The sequence below is a fragment of the Neopelma chrysocephalum genome, unplaced genomic scaffold (assembly GCF_003984885.1).
Source record: "Neopelma chrysocephalum unplaced genomic scaffold, ASM398488v2 Primary Assembly neopelma1_63, whole genome shotgun sequence".
In the NCBI taxonomy this organism is placed as follows: domain Eukaryota; kingdom Metazoa; phylum Chordata; class Aves; order Passeriformes; family Pipridae; genus Neopelma; species Neopelma chrysocephalum.
Window position 1 is genome coordinate 15720862 of NW_020897720.1, and position 24437 is coordinate 15745298.

The 24437-nt window shown below is 40.6% G+C and overlaps 1 protein-coding gene and 1 long non-coding RNA gene across 4 annotated transcripts in view; one reads left to right on the forward strand and one right to left on the reverse strand.

The window, feature by feature from the left end:
- Positions 1-24437, reverse strand: part of LOC113967394 — a 134605-nt gene that overhangs the window by 32387 nt on the left and 77781 nt on the right. The window contains exon 2 of the long non-coding RNA XR_003534156.1: positions 17830-17949. This is a non-coding gene — a long non-coding RNA (uncharacterized LOC113967394). The remainder of the gene's footprint in view (positions 1-17829; positions 17950-24437) is intronic.
- GABRA1 (gamma-aminobutyric acid type A receptor alpha1 subunit) overlaps positions 15495-24437 on the forward strand; it is a 39594-nt gene continuing 30651 nt past the window's right edge. The window contains exons 1-3 of one of the 3 annotated variants that reach the window (XM_027682950.1): positions 15495-15644; positions 17872-17959; positions 21607-21719. In XM_027682950.1, the coding sequence (XP_027538751.1) occupies positions 17886-17959; positions 21607-21719 (187 nt within the window). In that variant the 5' untranslated portion in view covers positions 15495-15644; positions 17872-17885. Of the gene's footprint in view, positions 15645-15675; positions 15794-16457; positions 16555-17871; positions 17960-21606; positions 21720-24437 lie in introns of those variants that run through there. The other 2 variants (XM_027682952.1, XM_027682951.1) reach the window with 2 other exon arrangements.

A 24437-nucleotide genomic window follows, 5' to 3' on the forward strand; every position in this document is an offset into this window, starting at 1 on the left:
CAGAACTGAGAACAGCCCAGGCACAGTGACAAACCCCAGAGCAGGACAGGGCTGTGCCCCCAGGGCCTGCCTGGCTGTCCCAGCACAGCTGCAGTTCCAGCAGGAGCACACGGAAACCATCCAGACACCAGAGGTGTCTCCATTTCACCACTCACAGGTGCTTACTCTTGATTTTGCTGAGCACAGAAAAGGAATGAGACTAGCAAAGAATAGAAGCTTAATGAAAAATACCTTTTAAAATACTGCCTGATTTCTTTTTTAAATTGCTATAGACAATACAACCTCTGGCAAAGCCCTCAGACCTTTAAGTCTATAGTTAGCTCAGCAAGTGAACAGGAGTAGAAGCTAAAATGGAAGTGATGGTATATATTTTAAGAGAACTAATAAATCATTCATCAGTCTTTAATTATCCTACTCTATAATCAGAGAATCAAGCAATAAGTATTTTGTATCCAAATTGAACACTTCTACCTGGCCATTGACTAAAATTGGGAAGCACTTAAAGATTCCTGTTTTGGTTTAATTATAGACAGCCCAATTTCAATCTATTTATTATGTCATTTGCATCTCATCCTGAAAAATCCATATGCATTTTAGCATCTTTAATTGTGTGATTAGACCAATGACACTAATATCTGCAACACTTTTATTTTGAATAATATTACTTTGGTACCAGAACAAATCTGTTCTGAAAATACACTTTACTCTATTTTAAGAATGTTCTTCAGCACTCAAATGTAAGTAAAAATACAGGAAATGTTTTATTTCCAGACTTTTCCTGATTGTCATTAACACACTTTTAAGAGCATTATTTCTCCTACAATCCATGAACTCTTATCTGGGACCCCAATGGATTCATTGTGTCACCATCCCTGGAGAAACCCGGGAGGAACCTGCATGTCCTTGTAAGGGACAGAGGGAGACAGAAATCCCTCTGATGTCACAATACCCACTCCTAATTTTTAACCCCAGGAGTATTACACAAGGAGTTGGGTAGTTAACATACAATTTAATGACATTTTACTAATTCTAAGAAAAGGTTAATAAAGGTAGTTCAGAGATAATGAAGACTTGTTTTAAACTAAATGCCAAGTTTTCTTAAAAACCCTCAAAAGCCAACAATAACTTGATAAATTTTTCCTACAAAGAGAGTACATAGGCAAATGTGTAGATTTGACTGTCTTAAAGGATATTTTTCCACTTAATACTGTTATGCTTTTGTGCTGTAAAAAAATGTTTATGTAAAACAACATTCAATTATAAGTGCACAAACAGACCCGGGCCTACACCCTACTGACACATGCAAGATTGCCCTTTTATTATGTTAATAGGACTTTAACAATAATGGAGAACCTCTATGACATTTAAGGATTTCCTCAGTTAAAAACACGCATTCACATTGAGTTTGCCATGTCTAACATGATAGAACCTAAATAAAGAAGCAATCTTGATAGTCTGTTTAAAGCACGACCATAAACTACTTTTGATATTCAGTTTACACAATCACACCCAGACCTGCTACAATTTCTGCTGTATATTTAGCCACTGTATACAAGTATCTCTCATCAGAAGGTCTCACAAGACTTAAAAATGAAAGTTTTTAAGTAGATGCCCCTTTGAATATGAAAAATCTTTTTCCAGTGCCTTTGTTATCAATGTCTGCTCCTCAAAATGATTCAATTACATTACACTGCCCTCACATCTGATCTTGGATGACTTCATATTTTAAGCAGGTTAAAAATAAATCAGGCAAATCTTTATGCCTTTGATATCATTGAACATTTTTCCTCTTCGTTTCAGTTGTTTTGGTGACATAATTGGTTGGAAAGTTTTTGAGACTTGGAGGCATCACACTATTATAGGTTCTGTCAATGGCATCTCTGAGATAAGGCTGGTATGCCCCAGCATCCTGCTAGAGGCATCCACTGCCAGAACACTTAGGAGATTTGGACCTTATCTTTAGGCACTGTGCTTTTTGTTTGTTTGGGGATTCTTTTTTTTTTTATTTGAGTCTTACCATATGCCCAGAAAACCCAGTGTGCCTGGGAATATGTCTGAGCACATCAGCAAAAGAACAACCCTATAGAAAATGTCACTTCTCACAAAAGCCTGGTATTAATGCATTGCTCAATATTAGATATAGAAATAAATATTAGAAATATAATATTGACATTAAATTTAGAACTGTATTTTTAGCCCAAAGAATCTCAGAGTCTGCCCACCACTGCAACCTTCAAACAGGAAACACAGCCCTGGGGGTGAGCCATGAGCTGCCTGGGAGGAAACAACTCCCCTTGGATCCCTCAGGGTACAGGGGTGGGAGGCTCTTGGCCAGAGGAGCTGTAACACCTCTGCTGGTACAGTGTTAGGGCTCTTGGGGATGCAGAAGCCAAGGCTGTGCTGCACTTCAGACTGCACTGGTGTGAAATCCTCCCCAGGGTGTAGCCTGGGTAGGCTGTGCCCTGTGCTCCAGGGCTGCCCCGTGCCTGCAGCCATGGAAAGGAGGAGCTCTGCCACTTCTGAGCCACCCCAAATTGCAGCTGTGCCAGCTGCTCAGCCCTTTGGCTGCCAGCAACAGCCCCTGTGTGTGTGTATAGAGCATGGCAACAGTGAACAGCCAGAGCAGAGACTATTCTTTGCCATTATAATGTTCTTGAGCGAAAAAATCTTAAGAATTGTTCAGTTTTTCTTTGAAAGCACAACACGCTTTTAGGATGCTCTGAAGCAAATTAATCTATCAGAAATATGAACTCCTGAACATAGAATTCCAGATCCCAGAGAGTCCAGCTTTACAGTTTTATCAAAGAATAAGATCAAACAGATATCAGGTCCCTGTATTTTATCAAGGGCAGAAAGGTGACATTATTCCCAGCCTACTGAAATCTCACCCATATTACCATCAGAATGTAGTTCATTGAGCTGATGAAATAACCCCCTGAAGAAGGTTGCCAATCCATTCCATTTTATGTCTTAACATACAAATCATGGGTATTGACAGTTAATCCTCTCACACTGTACATGGAGAGTCCTTTTCCTTGAACTTGGGAAAAAGTCACAGGAAAAACCATGGCAAAAAAAAATTGTAAAAAAAAAGTTTGGCTACTCTGTAGATGTGAATGTGCAAGGGAAAGGAATGGAAATGAAGTTTCATATTTTATATCAGTTCCTGTGCTTTGTCCTACTTACTGACTTTATTGACTGGATCTCACATGTGAATGTCAGCATGTCTCCTGGTACTGAGAGGAAGAATAAAAGAGAAGGGATTTTTTTATTTTACTTTTTTCTTGTTTTAAAAAGAATGCACACAGATTACAAAAAAATCTGCTTTACAAACTCATGTATTTTTTTTTAAATGTTACAGATTGTTTGGTCAGAAGCTGCGTTAGTGAAGTGTAGATGCAGTGTAATAATTTTGCTGGAAAAAGTAAGTATCAACTTAATACTGATGCTTGTCCTGTTTAGGCCTAGGAGGTATGACTTGAGATCCTGGAGACACTGAAATCAGGATATTTTGAGTGCATGAGTTTTTATAGATTTCTTAATAGTGTTACTAAAAAACCCAATTACCAACCCCCAAAGCTGCTCCTGCAAGCCATGCCCATTTCTCCTGGGAAGGTTGGTTATCTGTACTCATGCCTGGTGCTAATCTTCTGAAGATCCTTGAAAGAGGCTTTGAAGTGGGAGCACGACAAGGGAGCCAATATCCCGAGCAAGTCAATACATTAATTCCTCTGAATTCCAACACAAGGCTTTGGAAGGAGGCATGAAAGGCCCAGAGACAGGAATGACACTTAGAGCTGCATTCATTAGGAGTAAAAGCACACCCATTCTCTGCCTAATGAGCATCCAAGATAAATCAAACTTACTGAGCTCTCTGAGCTTTCATTTAGAGATCCTTAATAACCTAGGGCATCATATATAAATGCAACTACAGTTATGCCATCAAAACCAGGCCAAGAATAAAATCTCAATCCTTTGTCATAGTTAAACATTGACTGTCATATGGCAACACACTGAATTTCAGAAAACCTTGGGTTACTTGCTGATTTTTGAGTAAAAGCAAACAAGTGCAAATTCTGAGTTGATGAGAAGTGTCACAATATAAATAAATGTTTGGAATATTCAATGGCTTCTGTAACTCATCCATGGCAGAGAGTTACTACATCTCTAGCACTGTATAAGTTATTTAACTAAACATATGAAGAACTGAAGAACGGTGCTAGGAGGTTAAGACTAGGAATTGAGCATATAATGCATGTATTAAAATTATATAATGTTAATGCTCTTGGAAAGAGCAATTTCTGTAGAGGAATTTAACAAACATTATGGCTTACAAAAACGATGGATGCAAAGTTCAAGACCAGACCCATTAATAGTGCTGCAAATTTTTTCCAAATTTTACAGTTTCATAGCTTTGACTTTCAATTCTCCATGTTTTGTTACAGCGAGATCCTTAAAACATTTTCCTGGTTAGATCTATTCTCAGCTTAATTCAGAAGCACACGTGTAATGCAAAGGTCTAACAACTGTGTATGGGACCAGTGTGTTATAACTCAGCTCCCACTAGCCAGATTTTCATACACCACAGGGGCAGCCAATGTTTCCCACCTTGCTGCTCCTCCTGGGGGGTCTTACACCTCTGCTCATCCTTCTCTGGGCAAGCCTCGGCTCTCTTTTTCTTGGGATGCTTTTTATTACCAAATTTCTTTCCCTAAGCAGGTTTGTCTGGTGACTGTACCCTTGAAACACAAACCCCCGTGCATGGACCCCCCCAGCTGCTCTTGCAGTTGTGCCCAGCTCAGGGTGCAGAGCCCTTGCTGGAGCAGCAGCCCCGTGCACAGGCCATGCTGGGCCCCAGCCTGCCTGCTGGGGAGGCAATGGACACTAAAATAACACATCCTATCAGAGATGGGAGGGCATAAAATACCCCTGGTTTATGGGGCTGTTGTGTGCTACAATAAAAAGCCTGAGAGAATTATCAAAGAGAAGAGAATACATGTAGATACTATATTTGAAGGTCAGACATGGAAAGCATGACAATTCAGCCCTCAGGATCTTTTGAAGATTACAGTTTTCATTGGTTTAATGTTTCTTTCTCCACTGCAGTAAACCTGTGTTCAGACAAGTGGAAGGGGTTTTGCCTTTTGTGCATTCCTATTAATTGCCTGTCCCCTGTCACTTCAGTGGACAAATTCTCTTATGTGGTTATAACAAGGGAAGAGTCCAGTGTATTTTCCAGCAAATTTAAAGAGCTTTGACAAATTTAGTTCTGTGGTAGTTCGTTGTTGTTGGGTTTTTGTTTTAAATGTATATAATTTTTAATGCAGATTAAGTACAGTTGCCTGAAATACTTGTTTAGTTTTGAATCCTTACTATTGCTTAATAGCTTCACTACCTACTGTAAAGCACAGCTTCCAAATTACTGCATGAAAAAGCCTTCCAAGCTATTCCTACTGTATCAGTGACATAAGAGCATCTGATATTGATATTTAATTCTTCCCATGATACCATCATTACTATAAAACAAAAATGCCCTATAGTAAAAAAGGATTTGCTTATTACTCATTACCAGGACAGCTCTGTCTCCATCTTTGCTTTTATACAGATAATTCTGTGAGGATTGGCCATTTTACAAACATATTTCACATTTCTCTACAGTATCTTCAGACACTTCTCACCTGAATTTCGACTGCAATGGTTGCTCTGTAGCAGGTGAACAGACAAGGACTTCCTTGTTACATTGCCTGACTCTTGCCCTCTGAGAGCTTTAGCTTTCAAATTTCTTCCTCCTGTAAAAAACTAATGAGGTCCCCTCTGTACTGCTCCATATTGTCAGTCATTCTTCATTGTAGTGGTCCTTTAAATAGCTTTTCTGTCACAGGAGTAGCTCTAAAGGTGTTAACTTGGTATACTGAAATAAATGCATTCATTCACCCTAATCACAAAAAACATTTTTCTTTATAACTCTGTAAAATCTATTTGGGTAAATGATACTCTAAGTTATAATCCAATTTTAGCACACATTTTTTTCAACTAGAATTTTTTTCTGTTCATTGTTGGGAGCAATATTTTTTGTTATATAAGAGTAATTATATTTAGTTTGCATCCTTTTTCTAATTTTGTATATTTTTAATAACTCAAAACTTACAAAAGAAATAAAAGAGGCTAACAGCTGTGAAACCATATAACCTGTGTTTCTTCACTAAAGATGTCTCAAAACCAGCCAAATCCTGAGCTTTTGGCACATGCTATTTCACACTGACTTTGGACTGGTTTAAGTAATTATCAGGGGAGTCCAAGTTTGTAAAACTTGTACTTTTTGATATGTAAAATATCAAAACCCAAGAAATTAAAAGTCTTGCCCAAACTGCTCAACTGTAGTTGCCCAATAAATCTGCATGATTGATATCATTTTTCCTAACAATACAGACAAAAATGCCAGTGTACAGCAGGGAAGGGAAAAGTGAAACTGGTATTAGGACCCTATGGAAAATCCTATGCAGTCAACATGCTTAGGACAATGAGCAGGTCTGCTGACAGGGACAACAGTGACTATTCCACACAGCCAAGGCTTGTTCTTGCAGGGGAAAGAAGGAAAAAAAAAAAAGAAAAAAGACAGAGCTCCATAGGATGTTGGTAACTCAGGGAAACCACAGCTGGCACAGCCTTACCCAGGCAGATCCACTCCCTAAAAGAATTTTGGGGGTTGGGGCCATGGCTAATATCAATAACATCAGTCTCAAACACACAGCAAAAGGCAGTGAATTAATGTAAAAGAAAATGTCTGATATCTAATTCTCACAGGCTGCCTTTGCATTCCCAGGTACCATGAAGGAGTAGATGGAGACACCCCGGGGGAAGCAGCTGATGCTGAGGATCATCACCCACCCTTGGGGCATTTGAGAAGTTACTTCTTGTCTGGCCCCACAGGCTGAACATCCATTAGCTCCTGGACCACATCAGAGGCTATCATCTCATTATGTTTCATTTGCAATGATTTGGGTTTTCATGTTCCAAGACTCCTCCCTGATGTGATCAAACTGCAGCAAACAGGAATAGCCAGATTTGCTTCAAAAGGCCACACAATACTCAGTGTGCAAGGAGGGAAGGAGTTCCACTCTCAAGAGATCTCATAGACCAGCATGGGTTTTGTCCTGAAAAAATGGAGGATATTGCCACAGCATCACACATGGCTCAGTACCAAAATACTGTTGTGTTGCTTGATGTTCTCAAACACTCAATTGATCAAATACAAATTTTAAAAACGTAAAAAGCACAACCCCCCAAAACTACTGCGAAACAGCAGCAATTTTCTATAGTTCTGACTTTACAATCCTTTATTGCACTTATGCAACTAAGTTTTAGCTAATGTTTAGTATTATTGGGGGGGAATCTCTCACTTTTCCTTGATTACAAATGGTGTCCACATGAGACTTGACAGATCTAATTAGTCCCAGCTGAAGGTGGGTTGGATGAACCTGCCTTTAACAACCCACAGAGCAGTTCTGTTTGAAAATGAACAATTGTCTCCTCTAGTTCCTACCTTAACACAAAATGAGAGTCAGATAACTTTTTGTCAGTCCTTGAAATGTTGTTAATAAAAACATTTCATTGTTCAAAGCCTGTGCACTCTCATTCTCTTCACTAACTGTAGACAGCAGTAATAGAGAAGATGGTTCCACAACCACACCAGCAAATTACTCTCAAAAATACAGAGCTCTTTTCCCCACAGCAGAACTAACACCAGTGAAAAAAGTAGTTTCCCTCCCAGTCACACCAGTAACTGCTGGCCCAAATGTCCTCAAACTTCAATTGCTTTGCTCTTGGTTGGCAGCAATAAAAAGAGAAAAGACTCAATACCCCTTTTTATGAAACCAGCACTGACCTAAGAGGCACTGTTTCTATGCAGACACACACCATAATTTTCATAAGTAACAGTTTAAGCTGTAAAACAAAACCAAATTAATACTGGCACATGGAATCTCAGCAAAGGTAAAAGGGCATCCCAGTCTCCAAGCTGCAAAGACTGGGTAAACATTAATGTTCTTACAAACACAGCAAGTAAAGACTCTGGATGCTGAATGTGCCCCATATGAAGCTAAAAACCTTTTCCCATCTGACCTGAGCAAGCCTGGCTGCTTTCACCAATTCCTGCCTGCTCTGAGCAGGGTGGTGGGCAGGGACAGGTCCCCCCTGCTGAACTGAGCTCAGCTGGGCCACTTCACACCTGAGAGGAGCCAACCCTTACACCTAAAAAACTACTGACACTACTCAACAGGACAAACTACTGCTTGCATTCAAAAATTTCACTTGGATCTCCTTGGATTATCAGAGACCTCCAACAGTTGTATTGCTACAACTCTCCCTTAGAATAAGAGACAGAATTAGATTACAAAACAGTTTCAATTCTAACTAATATTTGCATTCATTAAAAATGTCCAAAAAATACTGATTTTTAATTTTTTGAGGGGGTTGCCTCTATAGTCCAGTGTTTATTTTGTCTGCTTCAGAATGAAAACAATAATTTCCTAATATAAGCACACACGTAAACTATTTATTGTACATGCAAATTTTGTGTTGCAAAACTTGCCATAAAAACATCACAACTGTGAGATATTTCTCTATGAATGAAATAGATGGAACAGGAAATGCAATTGAATCAGTATGGTGCAATAAGCAAGAAAAAAATTAAAAGTTCATCAAGCAGCTCCCTAGGCAACATCAAAATTTCAGTTCTGCCTGACTAACACTGGGGGCTCTGCAAGAAAATTCAACACATATAAATCACAATTTAATCTGTAACAGTAAAACCAAGTAACATAAACCAGAGAATAAATCTGGAGAAACCCACCTGAGAAGCCAAATGCACAGGAACAAGGAACCCCGGGCTGAAGAAAAGCTTGTCTATCCCCCACCCTGCTCTTATAGTGCCTCTAAATGTCTCCCACTAACACCTGCAGCTTCCACTTCCCAGCACAGCAGGTCTGGGGAAACCACCCAGGTTTTTTCTATTAATTTAAAGAGATATAAAACCAAACACAAATTATTTCTAAAGAGAACAAAAATACAGAAGAGTTGTCAGGATCTTTTGGATAAGGACCTTAAAAGAGAGGTGTGCAAAGGCTAAACTAAAAATCATACCATGCAGCCCTTTGTTAATGATTGCCCCAGTGTACTCCCCATCTGTATTTGCTGTGCCTGACTGCCCTGGGATTTTTCACACTAAGCACATCACACAACAGTTAAATTTGAAAATATGAATATCACTTAATGTTTCCTTGGCTGTTTCTACATTTTAACCTTGGGAGGAGGACAGTGTGTGCAAGAGTGCTCTGACAGTGAGTGCAGTTGGGCAGGCACAGCTCCAGCAGCGGCATCAGCAGTCAGGAAGCACATGGGGCACCAAACTGGCAGAGAAAACACCTGAGGAACCCCCCTGTCACCCTCTCTGAGTGAGGAAGGCACCTGAGGAGGAGGAGTGGGTAAACCAGCCACTATGAGCTTCTAACTGGGGGTGGGAACCACACCTGCCAAGTCAATGTGTGTGTTACCTTTGCTTTACAAACTTTGCTGGGCCTTCAAAAGGGTATTTGCAGGGAAGCTTCAGCTCAGCATTGCACTCACTGAAACCTCCAGGAATTTGGACGAGTTGAACTTCACAGGTTGGATCCTTCTCGTTCCACAGAAAGGCACCAAGACACGAAGAGAAACAAAACGAACCTGAGATCACCTCAAAAGTCAGCAGGGGATTTGGCTTCCAAAGCAACAAAGCAGCAAAATTCAGCCTAGTGGGACTCATTTAAGTTTAAGAATATTTATGACCCATGTCATTAAGTGGAGTCTTAAACATTTGGCTGAAAAGGGATGGATTTAAACATGTTTTAAGCATCTCTCTGAATACAGGTTGGGATAGTTTGACGCTACATATTTTAGTTCAATCAAAGGCAAATATTTATAGGACAGTGGTGAACTGAAGTTTTTCTCACTTATTTTTTTCCTAATTTTTTAAAGTATATTTTATTGTTTCTTACCTCTGTAAATATTTATTTTAGTTTGCTCACATTCTTCTCATGGTCACTCATTTCCTTTATCCACAAATAATTAGTATCAAGGGCTTATTAATGCACTAAACTTTGTATGGTTTGATAAATTTTTTAAAGAAAAAAAGTATCAGCCTTCATGAACTCTGAGTAACCTAGAACAGGTCCTTACACAGATTTTTATCCTATCCAGTTTTAGGGAAAATCATCCTTACGGATCAATAGTGTTCTTTAAGACAACATGAAATTACAGGTGACTTCGTTGGTCCATAGGAAATGAACTGTCATTGAGTGTATCAAACCACAAGTCATAACTCTGAGATCTGAGTTCTAAACAAATCTTTCCCTACAATTGCAGCGTGGGAAGGACAGTGAACCCCAAAATTATTGCTCATTTTTGACAGGTAACTGATTGACCTTCTCCCCAGATGCCAGGAGCACATTCCTTCCTTTTGGGGGGAGATCTTCCTGTGGTGGGGGGTGAACTGAGTCTGTGCCCTGAGAGCTCCAGGAAACTGGAGATTTCCAATCCAGATGGACCTCAGCAGGGAGTTGGGACAAACCCACACCTGGGGCTTGCATTGCACTGCAGGGAAACCCAGCTGCTGCAGGAAAAGCCTCCTGCAAACCATCCTGTCAATGATCACCACTGCATTTACCAGTCTTCTGTAATCCCCACAAGCTCCCAGTTGTAACTTTTGTTCTTTTTGGTGCTTCTCATTAATTCCACAGTAGGTTATTTTAGAAAACAGATTATTATCCCATTCCTTCTTTCTGACATCAAACAAGAAATCCTATTATTATTTAGGAAAGAATCCTCCATTTCTGACTTTACAGATTAAATTTCATGGTGATGTTTGGCAACAGCATGGCAAGGCATAATAAATTGTTGTCTATGGATTAGAAAATCTGAGAAACTTGTCAGTAACTGGGTTTTCTGTTTGAAATACTGTACTTGAGGACTTTAAAACTCAAGAGAAAATCATCATCTCTAAGTTTCTGGGCATCAGCTATTTTACATCTTTATTCCATTTTTAATAGATAATGGGTTCAAAGAAGTGCCACTTCCAATTTGCAGCACAGATCTAGAAAGAACATTCATATGTCCTTAATGGGGATTGCAACTTAGATTGACTCTTTGAAAACAGTGCAACTTGTTTTCAGGAAGGTTCTTGTTTGTATTTCCCTGGAAGTTTCTACTTTTTTTTCTCTTTCTACTAATTGTTTGAAGAGGAATGAGGCGATAAATAAAACCTTACTGTAAAATGAAAGAGGCATAAAGAGTGAACTTTTTTTATATCATCACTTGCCTTTTAAGAAAAAACCCAAAAAAGCACCACTAGCTGATAAGTATATGTCCTATTTTCTTTACTGTGCTGTAAATTAAAGGGGGAGGAAGTTAGGCCATTGCATTTCATTTTGTCTCCCAGGAGGTCAACAGCTATGCTTCGATGTATTTTGGAAACACATTAAATTAAAAATCAAATTGGAGTCATATACTTTACAAAATATTTCCAGGACGTGTAAATAACAGAGTTCAAAGCTTTGGAGCAGATGGTCTTTCTGTTTTAATTCTTCATCTGATCTGCTGTATGCCAGTAAATCTCTGAGTTTCATTTGCTTTATTCAAATCCCTGGGCTATTCAGGACACACTGTTGTCAAAGCATTCTGCTGTGGAATTTCAGCTCTCTTATATATGCTCCTAAACTAAAATAAATCAGATGTATATTTTGTACACACAAAGAACAACATTATAAAAACCATAACACTGCAAAAAAGTCTTCTTTCCTGGTGACCTATTTAACTACTATATATACTATACACACACACACACACACACACACACAGAGGATGCAGGCACCAAAGGAACAGGCCAGACTTCAAAAAGTGCTTACTAGAAATTCAGAAGCAAAGTAGTTCTAACTACTTTAAAAATACTTCTCTATGTCAATTTTAATCCATCATCTAATAAATATATTTTACCAAATTAGGATTCAATTGGTTTAACTTCATTGCTACTAATCACTTGCACTAACATCAAGGTTCAAAGCATTGCCCAGAGGAACTGTGCCAAGTTCATTTTGGCTGACTGTTTAGATTTAACAGTATTGTTTTTAAAGGATTTAGCTCTACATTCCCATGTAACATGAGTGACACAGACTCTTTCAGAAAACTTTATGGATTCCTAAAGCTGGCTTGAAAAAACATGGGGCTGCTTGACATCTTCCTTTTTCAAAGGTGACTGTAAACCCGAGGGAGAGGCACATCCCCCGAGGCTGAGTTCCCTCAGAGTTCCCTGCAGAGGGATGTTCAAACTCCTCCTGCCTTCCCCATTGGAACAATCTGTTCGAGGATGAAACCACATGACCCTCAGACTCATTGGGACTATACACATTCCTATAGACAGCTTGGATTCTCAAACATATCCTCTTAAGATAGGTGCCTGCAATCCACAGATGGACTTACTTGATAAATGCATTACCCTCAGTCATATATGGATTAGGTCAGTGGAGCTTGGATGGGAAAGGGAAAAAGTAAGAATTGAAAGACATTTGTGCTTCAAAGCATTTGTGCTTCAAAAGAGCATGTCTGCTGGTAAAAACAAATTCTATTTTCTTTTAGCTTTTTTTCTTAAAAAGCAGTTATTTTGATACCATAAACCATCATAAAACAGCCTATTTGTTTGATTACATCCAAATATTTTTAGCGTTTACTATGGAATGACATGATAACTGTGATAACAGCCTTTGAAAGGAAGAGGGAAAATCTGGGTTATGTGTGAGCACTGATGGACAGGAATCTCAGCCATGGAGGAAAAATAGTTTTGTCCTACTTTCTGAGCAGATGAGAATTAGAGAGGGAATGAGCAACTTCCAATTTTAGGTTAATATTTTCACCCAGTGAGAACTCAGAAAAACATATCATCCTTTGTCACACAGCAATTGTGCCCATGGAGGCAAAGACTGTCCTGTGTAACCCTTGACACTTTACCAACTAAAACCAGTTGCCATTTTTTATATACTAATTAAGTCAAGAAAACTACAGGATGCAAGGCTACGTCTCATAGGCACTGAAACTACTTCAGCTGTCCACTTGCTTGGATTTTAGTGCACAGAGGTACCCAAACCTCTGGCCATTCAATCATCCACTTTTCAGTCCATCTGTCTGTCCAGCTACAAAGCACAGACACATACATACAACAAACTCTTTGTTCATGAGAAATAAAGGGGAAAATGAAGTATAGAAGCTATGTTGAACATTTATTTATTTTTGCAAACATACATGGAAAAATAGTTTAAGGTCATTGGAGATAATATATTTAATGCCTTAGTGGCAGGAAAAGGAATCTCAGTGGTTTTACAGCCACACAATGTCCATGTACTTTAACAAAAATCCACTGTGCTGTTTTTGTGTACTCAGCTGAGGACCTCAGTTTACTTGTTACTTAAGCAAAACTCTCATGCTCCAGTGGAAGAACAAAAACATAGTAAATTGTGTTAGCTAAGAGCAAATGAAGGTGAAAACTTTGCATATTTGGAAAATAGGCACTCTAGCCACTAAGAGTGTGTCTATGCACTAGTGGTTTGAAAAGTCAGTACTTACAATTTCCTTGGGAAGGTTTTTCTGTTCCCTACTTTTCTATGCACTGCTAACAACCCTGAACCAAAATGAAATGAGCTACACTGGAAACGTCAGGAAACTCAGCAAAAAGTCCATTGCAAGTCTTTAAAATAACCTGTGGCTATTCAATGCTGATCATAATGACTGGCTGAACTTGGTGCACTAGAGGAATTTGATAAACAAAATTTCTATTTTCCTTGTGCTTAGGGAAATCATTGCAGTGTTTAGACTGTTATGTCAGGCACTTATCCAAAATGACTGCCACCTTGGAAGTTATTGCCAGCCTTAGCTATGAATGTCATTGGTTTCTTGGGTCAAATCAAATCCTTCCTGTGCTGTTACAGAGACAAACAGATCACGCATTTCATGAGGATGTACAGAACGTGCAACATTTGATTTAAAAATCTGGATAAAGCTTGCAACAGATAGCTTAACTGTAACATAAAATACCAATTCAGGTTATCTCTGACAAGATATATGGATTTTGACCTCCCTTGGAACAGCATTATAGGGGGGAACAGAAATTGAATGGGTGATGGCATTGAGAGGAGAAGAGGGAAAGTAGACAGTGTTTGAAAGCCAGTAGGTGCATGTGATATGGGAACTTCTTTTCATCCCGAGGATGCTGGTGGTGCTTTATGAGAAACAGATACCGTTGACGAAGGACTTCATTTGCTCTTTACATTAAGCAGAGCTAGGACAGCTGACCGTGCAGTTCGTGCGGTTCGCAGTGTCTGACATCCCTGCAGAAGGCTGGGAGCCGGTGCCTCAGCACGATAACCTGTGGTGGGCAGGTGAGCGCTGCCGGCGCTGCCCGCACACCGACACCTCCCCGGACCTGATGCGCCCAACTCTGTCCCCGTTTCCCGCAGCGGCTCCGGCCCCGCCGGCCCCGCTCGGCCCGAGGGGAGCGGGGGCTGCCCGGGGGTCGCGGTGCCGGTCCCAGGAGGCAGAACCGAGCCCTCGGCGGGCACGGCGGGGCCGGGCCGGGCCCCCAGCGGGGCCGGGGGGGTGGGAGCGACCCCAGAGCCGCGGGACCGGGCGGGCTCCGGCCGGGCTGGGCTGTCCCGGCCCCGCGGGGACAGGGGAGGTGCGGGGGCAGCCCCCGAGCACGGACAGCCCCCGAGCACGGGCAGCCCTTCGCCGAGCCGGGGCAAACGGGCACCTGCCGGCCACGGGCGTGTGGAAGTGCGGGAGAGCCACCGCGTCCTGGGGCTGCGCTCCCGCACGCCTCGCCCAAAATGCGTTCCCTGCGTTTAATCAGAACTGCACAGCATCTCTGCCCCCCACTGCCTATGGCCACGGGCTGCCTCCGGGTCCCCATGGCTACCGACAGGCTATAGGCACCAGCGCGTAGTGCTGCATCCTCTACACCCCCAGCCAGCCTTCATTCATATTTATGCCGCGACTAAATATTCCATCAAAGGTCGAACGCTAACTCAGATCAGTTATATTTTTAATGTACGACCCTTAAAATAGACTGTTTTGTAAACTGCGAGTGTCTAAAGATGCTCAGCGCAGCCTCCCCCGGCCGTGCAGCCTCCCCCCCCAATAATAATAATGCTGCAGATTGTAGAAGGATTTGAGTCTGCAGCCAGAGAGAAAGGGATTAGGGCGAGAGCACTGGAAGTTAAATTGTGCTGCATATAAAAAATGGGCGGATTGGTCTCTAGATGAGAGCTTGGTACCACCTTCCTTTCTAAAATAAAATCTCTCTGGCATGAAGTCACAGCCTATTTCACATCCGGTTTACCCTGGGACGTATTACTACTGTCTTGGTAAAGAGAAAGCTTTTGTTGTATAGCGGCGGTCGGAATATTGGGCAGAGAAATTTGGGTGCTCAGCCCGGAGAGCGGAGCAGCGGCGGCGATGGCCGAGGCGGAGTGAGCGGCGGAGCCGGAGCCGCGCATCCTCCGCGCCGGCGGGCGGGCACGGCGGGGCAGCGCCGGGCAGCGGCACAGGGACCCGCGCCCAGGGCTCCGGTAAGGGCGGCGAGGGGCTCACCCCCACGGCCACGCACACGGGCACACACGGACACAGGGACACACGGACACGCACCGCACCGCTCCGGCCGCCGCCGGCGCGGGCACCGCGGCCAGGCGCGCAGGCGGCTCCTCTCCCCTCTCCGCAGGTACCGCCGGCTCGGGGGGATTTTTTTCCCTCTCCTTCCCGCTTGAAAATCCGCAGCGATCGATGGGCATTGTCATTTCTCTTATTTATTTATTTTTTAGCGCGGACTGATTTCCGCCGGTCCCTCGCAGAAGGTTTTGGGGTTTGGGTTTTTGCCTCCCGCGGGCGCGGTGGGAGGGGTGGCTGCTCGGGGCAGGGGGATGCAAAGTTGAAATGCCGGGAGGAAAACAAGTCTCGATTTGCTGCTCAGAGAGAGGCAAACCTCTCATCGTGAGTCAAAAATGCATCAAAATGCCCCCTTTTTAGCCCCGTTTTTTCTTTAATTTTCCCCATTTCCCCCCCTCCTTTTTTTTTCCTTTCCAGTGGGCGCTGCTGAAGCGCTCCCAGCGTGGCTCTTGCTCCCATTTTGAACGGGAGAACCGGCGCTGGGCTCTCAGGCGTTGCGGGCTGGGGGAGGCCGGGGGGCAGGGAAGCTGCTGGGCTTTAACGCTTCTCAAAGTCGTTGTTAACATTTGCTTTTTCCAGATGCAAGAAACTTTCCTTCTCCGGGATTTATAGTGCCTGCACGGTTTTATTGGGGGTGGTGTTGGGAGGAGGGGGGAGAGCGTGGAGCTCAACAGATCAAGATAGTTCAGAATAATTCACTTTCCGTTCTTCATCCCGAGGAGCCTTTTGCAAAGGCAGAAGTTGGCAGGACCGGGAGAAGGCGATTTTTGAAGCCACAGATGTTGCCTTTCCCTTTGTGAAGGGGCTGATTACAGGGCAAGTTAAGATGCAGTCTCGTCCCTGATGATCTTTATCCACGCTTTCCTGCCACATCCAGCTCCTTCCTATCCAGTTAGATTAGCTCAGCCCCATTCAATGCTTATCTGCCCATCATTTCGCTATAAACGCATTAATTATATCTCATTGCTTACATACCGCTTTGTAACGGTATTTTATTGATTTAAATTGGCCCTCAGAGTGTGCAGTGAATTGGGGTAGCTTTATTTAAAGGTACAAAAACATTTCTGTGTACAGTGCTTTACTTCCTCAGGCACATAAAAAACCCTCCAATTCACTACTGGGGGAAAATACAGGCTTTGTATTTGCCTGCCCTTATTTAATGTAATGAATCCTAAAAATCAACTGGATTCCAGCACACATTATATTGATATGTAAAGGGACTTGCAACATCTCTTGGGCAATCAGTTGAATCTGGAACACCGATTCCACAAATACCAGCTAACTTTTTATTTTATGGTTTATTAGAAAGCAAAAGAAACTTTTTAAGTTGTGTTACTTTTTACTCAAAGGTAAACTGAGAGTAACTCGCTGAAGTCTGGAGAGAGGACAGGAGATATTTGGAGAGGAGGAGAGGGCTGCTAATGCAAAAACATTTCCTAGCAGCATTCAGAGACTGGTAGAGATTTAGGAGATGGTGTGTAGGTTACCAGCACATGCTTTCATTACGAATTGTGCCCTTTAGCCCAACAAAAATATTAGTGTGCCTATGTAGGAGCAGATCATAGAGTTAGAATCTGATCATTTTAGTCCTTTTCTGATGCTGAGATTTCAGGGAAGAGGAGAATTGTGTCTTCAGAAGGAAGCTGATTCCATCACATCAAAGCAAAGCTGTGGCTGAGGAAAGCACCGCTCTCCTCATTCACCCCACCCCACTCTGACACTTTGCAAGAGCTTTGGAAGGGCTCAAACAAAAACAATTCCACTTGGGTATCTGGAAATGTTATGGAGGCACCTTGTCACATTTTCAACACAGGAGGAAACTGAGTAAGAATTGCCACAGAATTTGGGGACAGCAGCTTTAACTCGTAATTTTTGTTAACGCTCAAGAATAATGCAAAAAGAATCCACCCTTACTGCAAAATAAATCCCACCCTAAGCCTCTGGGTCTAAAAGTAAAAGATAAACAGGAGAACAGCCAAGGCTGTGGGCCCTTATTCTGAATGACATGAGCTATACTGTTGTGAGGTCACTGCCTGACACCAAATTATTCTGCAGAAGTTTCCAAAATCAGACATTTTTGTTCTGTCATACCTGCTTTAATGTAGGGGATGTTGATGGTTATTTTCCTTCTAGTTTCAGAGTCCACCATGAAGAGATTCCTGGTGCTTTGTGACTGTCTCTGGGCCTGGAGCCTCCTTCTGAATGCACTGACTGAAAGAAGGTGGGGAGATATTTTTTAATGCATCAACATAATTTAGAAACCTTTAATTTAATATAGCAGCATAAGACAAACTCACGGCTGCACTACCACTTAGTGTATTGGGGGAACTTAATCTCTGTTCAAATCCCAGATAAATCTAACCAGGGGAAGTCTGAAAGAAAACTACAGTTTGTTTGCATGACAACTTTTTTTTTTTCAATATGGTGAAGAAAATAAAGAAAAAGCTTTCTGAAACAAATTGAAACTAAACTACCTCTTAAACACCTGTGCAACCTTTTCTACTCTTATATAATTACTACTCAGAAATACAAGTTTCTTTAGAGGGCAAAAAGTATAATTAAGGGGTTTTTATATCTCATTTAAGCACATTTAGTAACTTTATTGTCACTGCAAGCAGAAGCAAAACTTAACTTCTTTGTTGGTCAGGACTGTGTCCTAACTTAGTAATTGTATTGAAAATCTGAAGTAGACCTTCCTGCTGAAGGAAGACTGCTTGGATGGAGAAGAATCTGAAAGCTCAAAGCCCATGCTAGTTATGTTGGAAAGACCATGCTGTACTTAATGTTTGTGGGATATTTGTTGAAATCATGATCTAAAAATAGCATTTGTATTAAGAGCAATTTATAATCATACAACACCTCATCAAACAATTAGTAGGTTAACTGAAGGCTATAAAGCAGTTTGCAGTATGCTTGAAGTACTCTCTGCAATTCAAAAGTCAGTGAAGGTGTTTAAGAAGACTCTCAGATGTATTTCTGTATTTTAAAACCATTAATGTCCTGTCAATGATGTCAATTTTGTATTGTCAATGGTGATCCCTCAGAGATCCCTGACTACCTTGAAGATTTCAGATGGAGTGTAGTGGGCAAAGGTTCATCTGCACAACCATTTCCTCTAAAAAACAATAAATAATGAAAGTGGGTGGGTCATTTAAGAGTTGTTGTATTGAATAAATCTGATGTTTCAGAAACAATAACTTTATTTTTATAGTATATTAAGGCGAGATTTGAGGTATTCACAAAGTACTTCCTCTGACCTAGCTGGAGAATTTTGTGAAAACATGTTTATTCTCTAGCTATGCATCCATGCATCTGTGTACACATATTTATTATACTGTAATGGACGTGTGTGCATTCCTAACGTGAGAATTAAAAGGCATTGGACCAGTGTTTAAAAATTCGGTGGTGTGTCAGTATTGGAATGACCTGTAGATGGAGTCAGTGCACAGTTTTTTATTATACCGGGGTTTCATGTGAAAATACAATTGCATACAGTCACTTTTTCCTTAAAATCTACACACCTTACATGAAATAGATGTGGTTTTAAAGCCATTTTGTCATAGTAAGTTCCCTTGCCTTTGTTTCTGGGGTGCTGTTAATGCTTTATGATAAAAACCAATTGATGAATGACATAAAGTGTCTGTGATACAGGAAGACAATGTTCCCATGTCACTCTTACAATAACCCCCTCCCCCAGCTTTAGAACTATTATAATATGTGTGTTTTGAATGAAAAATCACAGTCCCTCTGGAGTTAAAGCCTACTCCATATGTGCACAAATGTTCCGAATCCTCCTGTTGTGACCATATGTCAGTAAAACCCAGCCCTAACGTGCTTTTTACCTTTGCTAAAATGGTGGGAAGAACAGGTAAGGACAAATGACAAATGTGATCCCAGCATGGGAGCAGGGAGTCTGTCCCACTGTGCTGCCACCAGGCCATCCTCCTCACACCACCTCTCAAACATACTCATTTCTTTACCACTACAATTGCTGAAGTGTTTTTAGAGCCTTTTTCCACCTTAATCCTGATGACCTTCTGCTCTCCTTGAGATATGTATGTACAGCAGCTTGTTTGCTGACAATGAGTGTCAACGTGAATTTAATCCCGTGAAAGGTCCTGTGTTGCAATGTTCCAGGGGGATGAGGAAAGATCCTTTCAAAGATAATGCTCTGGAGACAGCACAACTTGTTATTTGATAATATATAGGAAGCGAAAAAACCAATTGTGTCTGTGACTTAGAATTCAACTGTAGGTACGAACAATAAACATAAATCTACCTATTTTGTTGTGAAGTGAAATTGTATGATATGGCTAGAGGAAATTCATAGCATTTTTTAAAACTGTGAGAGATTTTGTCTTCTTCATTAGAAATAGTGATTTATATGCATTAAAAACCCCCTGAACATTGTTCTTTACAAAGTCACATCCTATGGAAATAAACCAAAACTTCCATGGATGTCACTCCTGAAACTAATTTAAATTTTTAGTATTACATATTCAAACGTGTACAGCAAAATAAACTTGGAAGCATTTCCAGAGTCCCCATATTCAGGGTATCCTTCCTCCTTCTCTCTGTATTTGATGCAAGTGGAATGTGTGTGTGGGATACACCAGCCATGTCTGACTGCTGCAGCTTTTACAGGAAATCATTTCACAGGTATTTTAGTAGAACTACATCATTTCATTAACAGTTTGTTCTTCCTGGGTGGGCTGGGCTGGTCAGAGCAGGAGGGACTGGCAGAGCCCTCGTGCCCAAGGGATAACGGGCCAAAGGAGGGATCCCTCTGTCACACCTGGGCCTGACAAAAGGCTCTGGCACTGCAGGGTTTCTTGGTTTCTCCAGTTCAGGAGCAGCAAACCAATGTTTGGAAAAGCAGAGCTTTGCTTTAGTGCCGATGCCAAGGCATGTTGGTAATGGAAGTGTGCCCAGCAATCCATGAGAAAATGGCACTGGGTGAGGCCTTAGGACAAGTGTGATCTCTGCTCAAGGGAGTCATCTGGGACAGGGATTTAGGGAAAGGTTTCAGATGTAAGGAGGAGGTTGATTCTGATATCATCTACAGCAGACAGGAACCAGTAAGCCCAAGGATTTCATCCTGATTTGTATTGATGGCAGTAAGATTTTTGTAGCTGAGTTCAAAGAGCTTTAATTTTATCCTTCTTCAAGTAAAATTTCAGGACTTTTGCCTGAGTTAGAGATACACATTAGAGATCTGCAAGTGAAGCTTTACAGACATGAGAGATTTTCATACCAACAGACAGTTTTGTTATGCATTTGTAAGGAAAAGATGGAAATATTCCTCCACATCTAACGGCTAAAGGAAAATGAGAAATAAAATAAAGCAAAATAATATCTTGATCTATGAAAATGCACACTCAGTCTATTTCTACATTCAAGAAGAAGATATCTCTGTGTTTTTTCAGCATTTATTTTCAGTACTTAATGTCAGTGTTCTAAATTACTATATCTTTCTTTGCATGCAAATCCTTTATAACTATTACAAATTAAACACACTATTTTTTGCTGACAAAAAAGCCTTTTCATGAGGAATACACACACATTATAGCATATATAATTTGCACATTATAAACATCAATGAGTAATGAGATAAACATGAGGGAACTGACATTTTATTTGCTCAGCATTTATAGAGGGTCGCTGATTTTCTATGATTTAAAAAAATGTACGTTTTAAGACCAAAATGTAAACAGGAAAGAACCCTATAAAGCACAACAATCTTGTTATATGGAGGAGGTTATGTGACCATAAACCAGCATAAGCAAGATTAACTGGATTTTGGAATGACTGTTTTGTAAGGCTATTGGTGGATTAGTGTTGGTCAGTATTGACTGTTCTGTGTTTCAGTTATGGCCAAACCTCATCCCAGGATGAACTCAAAGACAACACCACGGTGTTCACCCGGATCCTGGACCGGCTGCTGGACGGGTACGACAACCGCCTGAGGCCGGGCCTGGGAGGTGCGTGGAGTTAGAATTGGCAGCTTAATGGGGGAGAAAAATCACTTAAAACAATGGTATTTTTCCATGAGATACTTAATTCTGCTTATATAGACACATAAAATAATGCTGATATATAATATTAATTTTTTTCACAAAAGCCGTGCCTTCCCTGTCCTTCACATACTTGCTTTTCTCATACTTATACCCAAAAGAAGAAGAAAACGGTTCACAATTCAAGAAGACCTCTGAATGGGTATTAAAACTTTAAATGCATGAAGAATAAAAAGATAATAAAATATGACCTATGACCTCACAAATGACAAGTTTATGAATCAGGCCTAAACAGCACATCTATCTATGACTATCTTCATAAGAAGATTTGGGTTTAAAAACGCAAACAACAACCCACCTTAGTCACAAAAGTCTCAGAGAAGTTTGTTAGAGTGTTTTTCTACTTGGGATTTATTTCTGTAACATTTTTTCTTCACAGCTTGATAAAAATGTCTTTCTTCTGCTGCTCTTGATGCTGAATCTATAAAAACACATAAAACCACATAGCAATTACATCCTTACAAAATCCATGTTACAAAGTCTTTGTCAGCACCCCTATGTTCATTCTTTGATCTGTTCTACTGTGACACGATCCCAAAACTGGGTCTAAAAAGCTTACTGCTTATAAACATGGAGGTTCTAAACACACAAGCACAAATGTCTTCTTCCCATGGAAAGTTGCTTTTACCTATTTCAGATGTCTTTTTATTTTTTTTTCCTTTTGGACTCTTCAGGTGAAACAAAACAGAGCAACCCACCCCACAAAGTGTAGTTCCAACTGTTTTCCTATAATCACTTTCAGAGGAACTGCAATATAATAACAAGGTTTTACATTAGGAATTCTTACACCATCCCTGTCGGTGAAGTGGAAGGTAATCAAGTGTAAACTTATTCTGTGGTTTGAGGCACCATCTTGGGACAGTTCTTGAATTGTGAGCCAAGCTCTTCAACAGTTTGACTTCACTGACTTTGAGGAATGGCTAAAGAGATAAAATTCTGTTTATAAGGTATTAATTAACACATTGAATAATGGGTTTATCTTTGAATCTTTGTGTGCATTTTCAGGTAATATACAACAAAACAAGGGTCACTTTTTACTTTTATCTACCGATACTTTTGCCTCTTTGTTTGTAAACCCTTGGTCTAGTGTAGAGATAAATGCTCCTTAGTCTTTGATTAAGGGAACTGTACAGGTCAGTCAGCTACTCTATTACAGTAAATAAACAAAGCAGAGAAGCAATAAATGAATGAAACTCTGTAAACTGTGTAGAGTCTGGTACATGTCTACAAGAAAAATCTGAGCACATGATGACTTCTTATATGAGTTTTGTAGCTGTTATGATTTGTTAAACAGATACCTGAAGAGCAAACAATGGGAGATGCAGGGAAAGAATTTTCTCTCACTCTATGGATTGAATTTAGAGAACTGAGCACATCAGTGCCAGCTCTTGTGGCTGTGTGTTTATACCTGTTTCTGAATCCAGACTTCAAAGGTGCAGCCAGGAAAGGATCACCTGGTCCAGTTAAAATTGACTCCTGACAATAAGATTGTTTAAAGTAACTGTTTCCATAGAAGGAAATGAGTGTCTTCACAAAGTTAAAGAGCCATTTCCATGACTGTAAAAAGCAAAACCGAGTGGAGTATGGGAAATATGGGGTGAAGGGAAGGAAGAAAAGATGGAGCAAAGAAAGGAGAGTAGTTTCTCTAACTAAGGGCTAGAGCAGTTTAAATAATCTTTGCATTTCTCCTTTTTTGAATTGTGTTGTCTGTTCCTGCCTGTAACCAAGAACCTGGAATATCACAGTTTTCCTGCTGCACAGTGCACTTGAGTTCCAGTCATGGGTCAGCAAGTTTGTCTGTTGTTTGTCAGCTCTGGACATCAGAACTAAGAGTACCGCGGCTTTTAAAAACATTCCACATCTGATGAAATTGGGGGTGGTAAATTAGAAGCAGATTTACTCTTTTGACTGTTGAATAATGTGTTATTCAAAAGATATAAATTATAGATTTCAAAAACCAGGGACAAACATCTAGACAGATATTTTCAGTCCTGGTACCAACTTATAACAAAGGGTTTGCTCAGGAATTTGGAAATTCATGTCTTCAAACTCTTCTTGCTGAGGTATCTAAATCTAAATATGAGCAAAGCACCTCAGGATGACTTAGTTTTGACAGTTGATTTAGACATTTGGTATAATGGGGAAATGTATTCTGAAATGTTCCATACATAAAAATATGCAGTGAAAAATCTAAATCAATGTGTCAAATGTAGCATGGGGCTTGGACTTGGAAGTTCAATGAGCCTTTGATTATAGCATGACCTGTTGCTGGAAATTTTAAAATGTATATGGAAAAGCAGTAGTTTCATTTTTCTTTCCAATATCAGTGATGGTTTCTTATTGAGTATTTTGATCAGAACACAAATTTAATCTTCTCTGAAGAGAGAGTAAAGAAATTTACCAGCATAACACCATTTTTAGATATGAAGAATTAGGTCAAAAACTCATTCATTCCATACTAGCTATGATGTACCTATAGGAGAATTTAAGAGACTAGAGACCCTCATATATATATGTTATGTTGATACATTTTAAGCAGTTAGGCACAATGAAATCAGTGTATCATTGAGTGCACTGTAGCACTCTTCCAATTTTCTAAAACTAATTTTTGTGTTCTGTCCATCC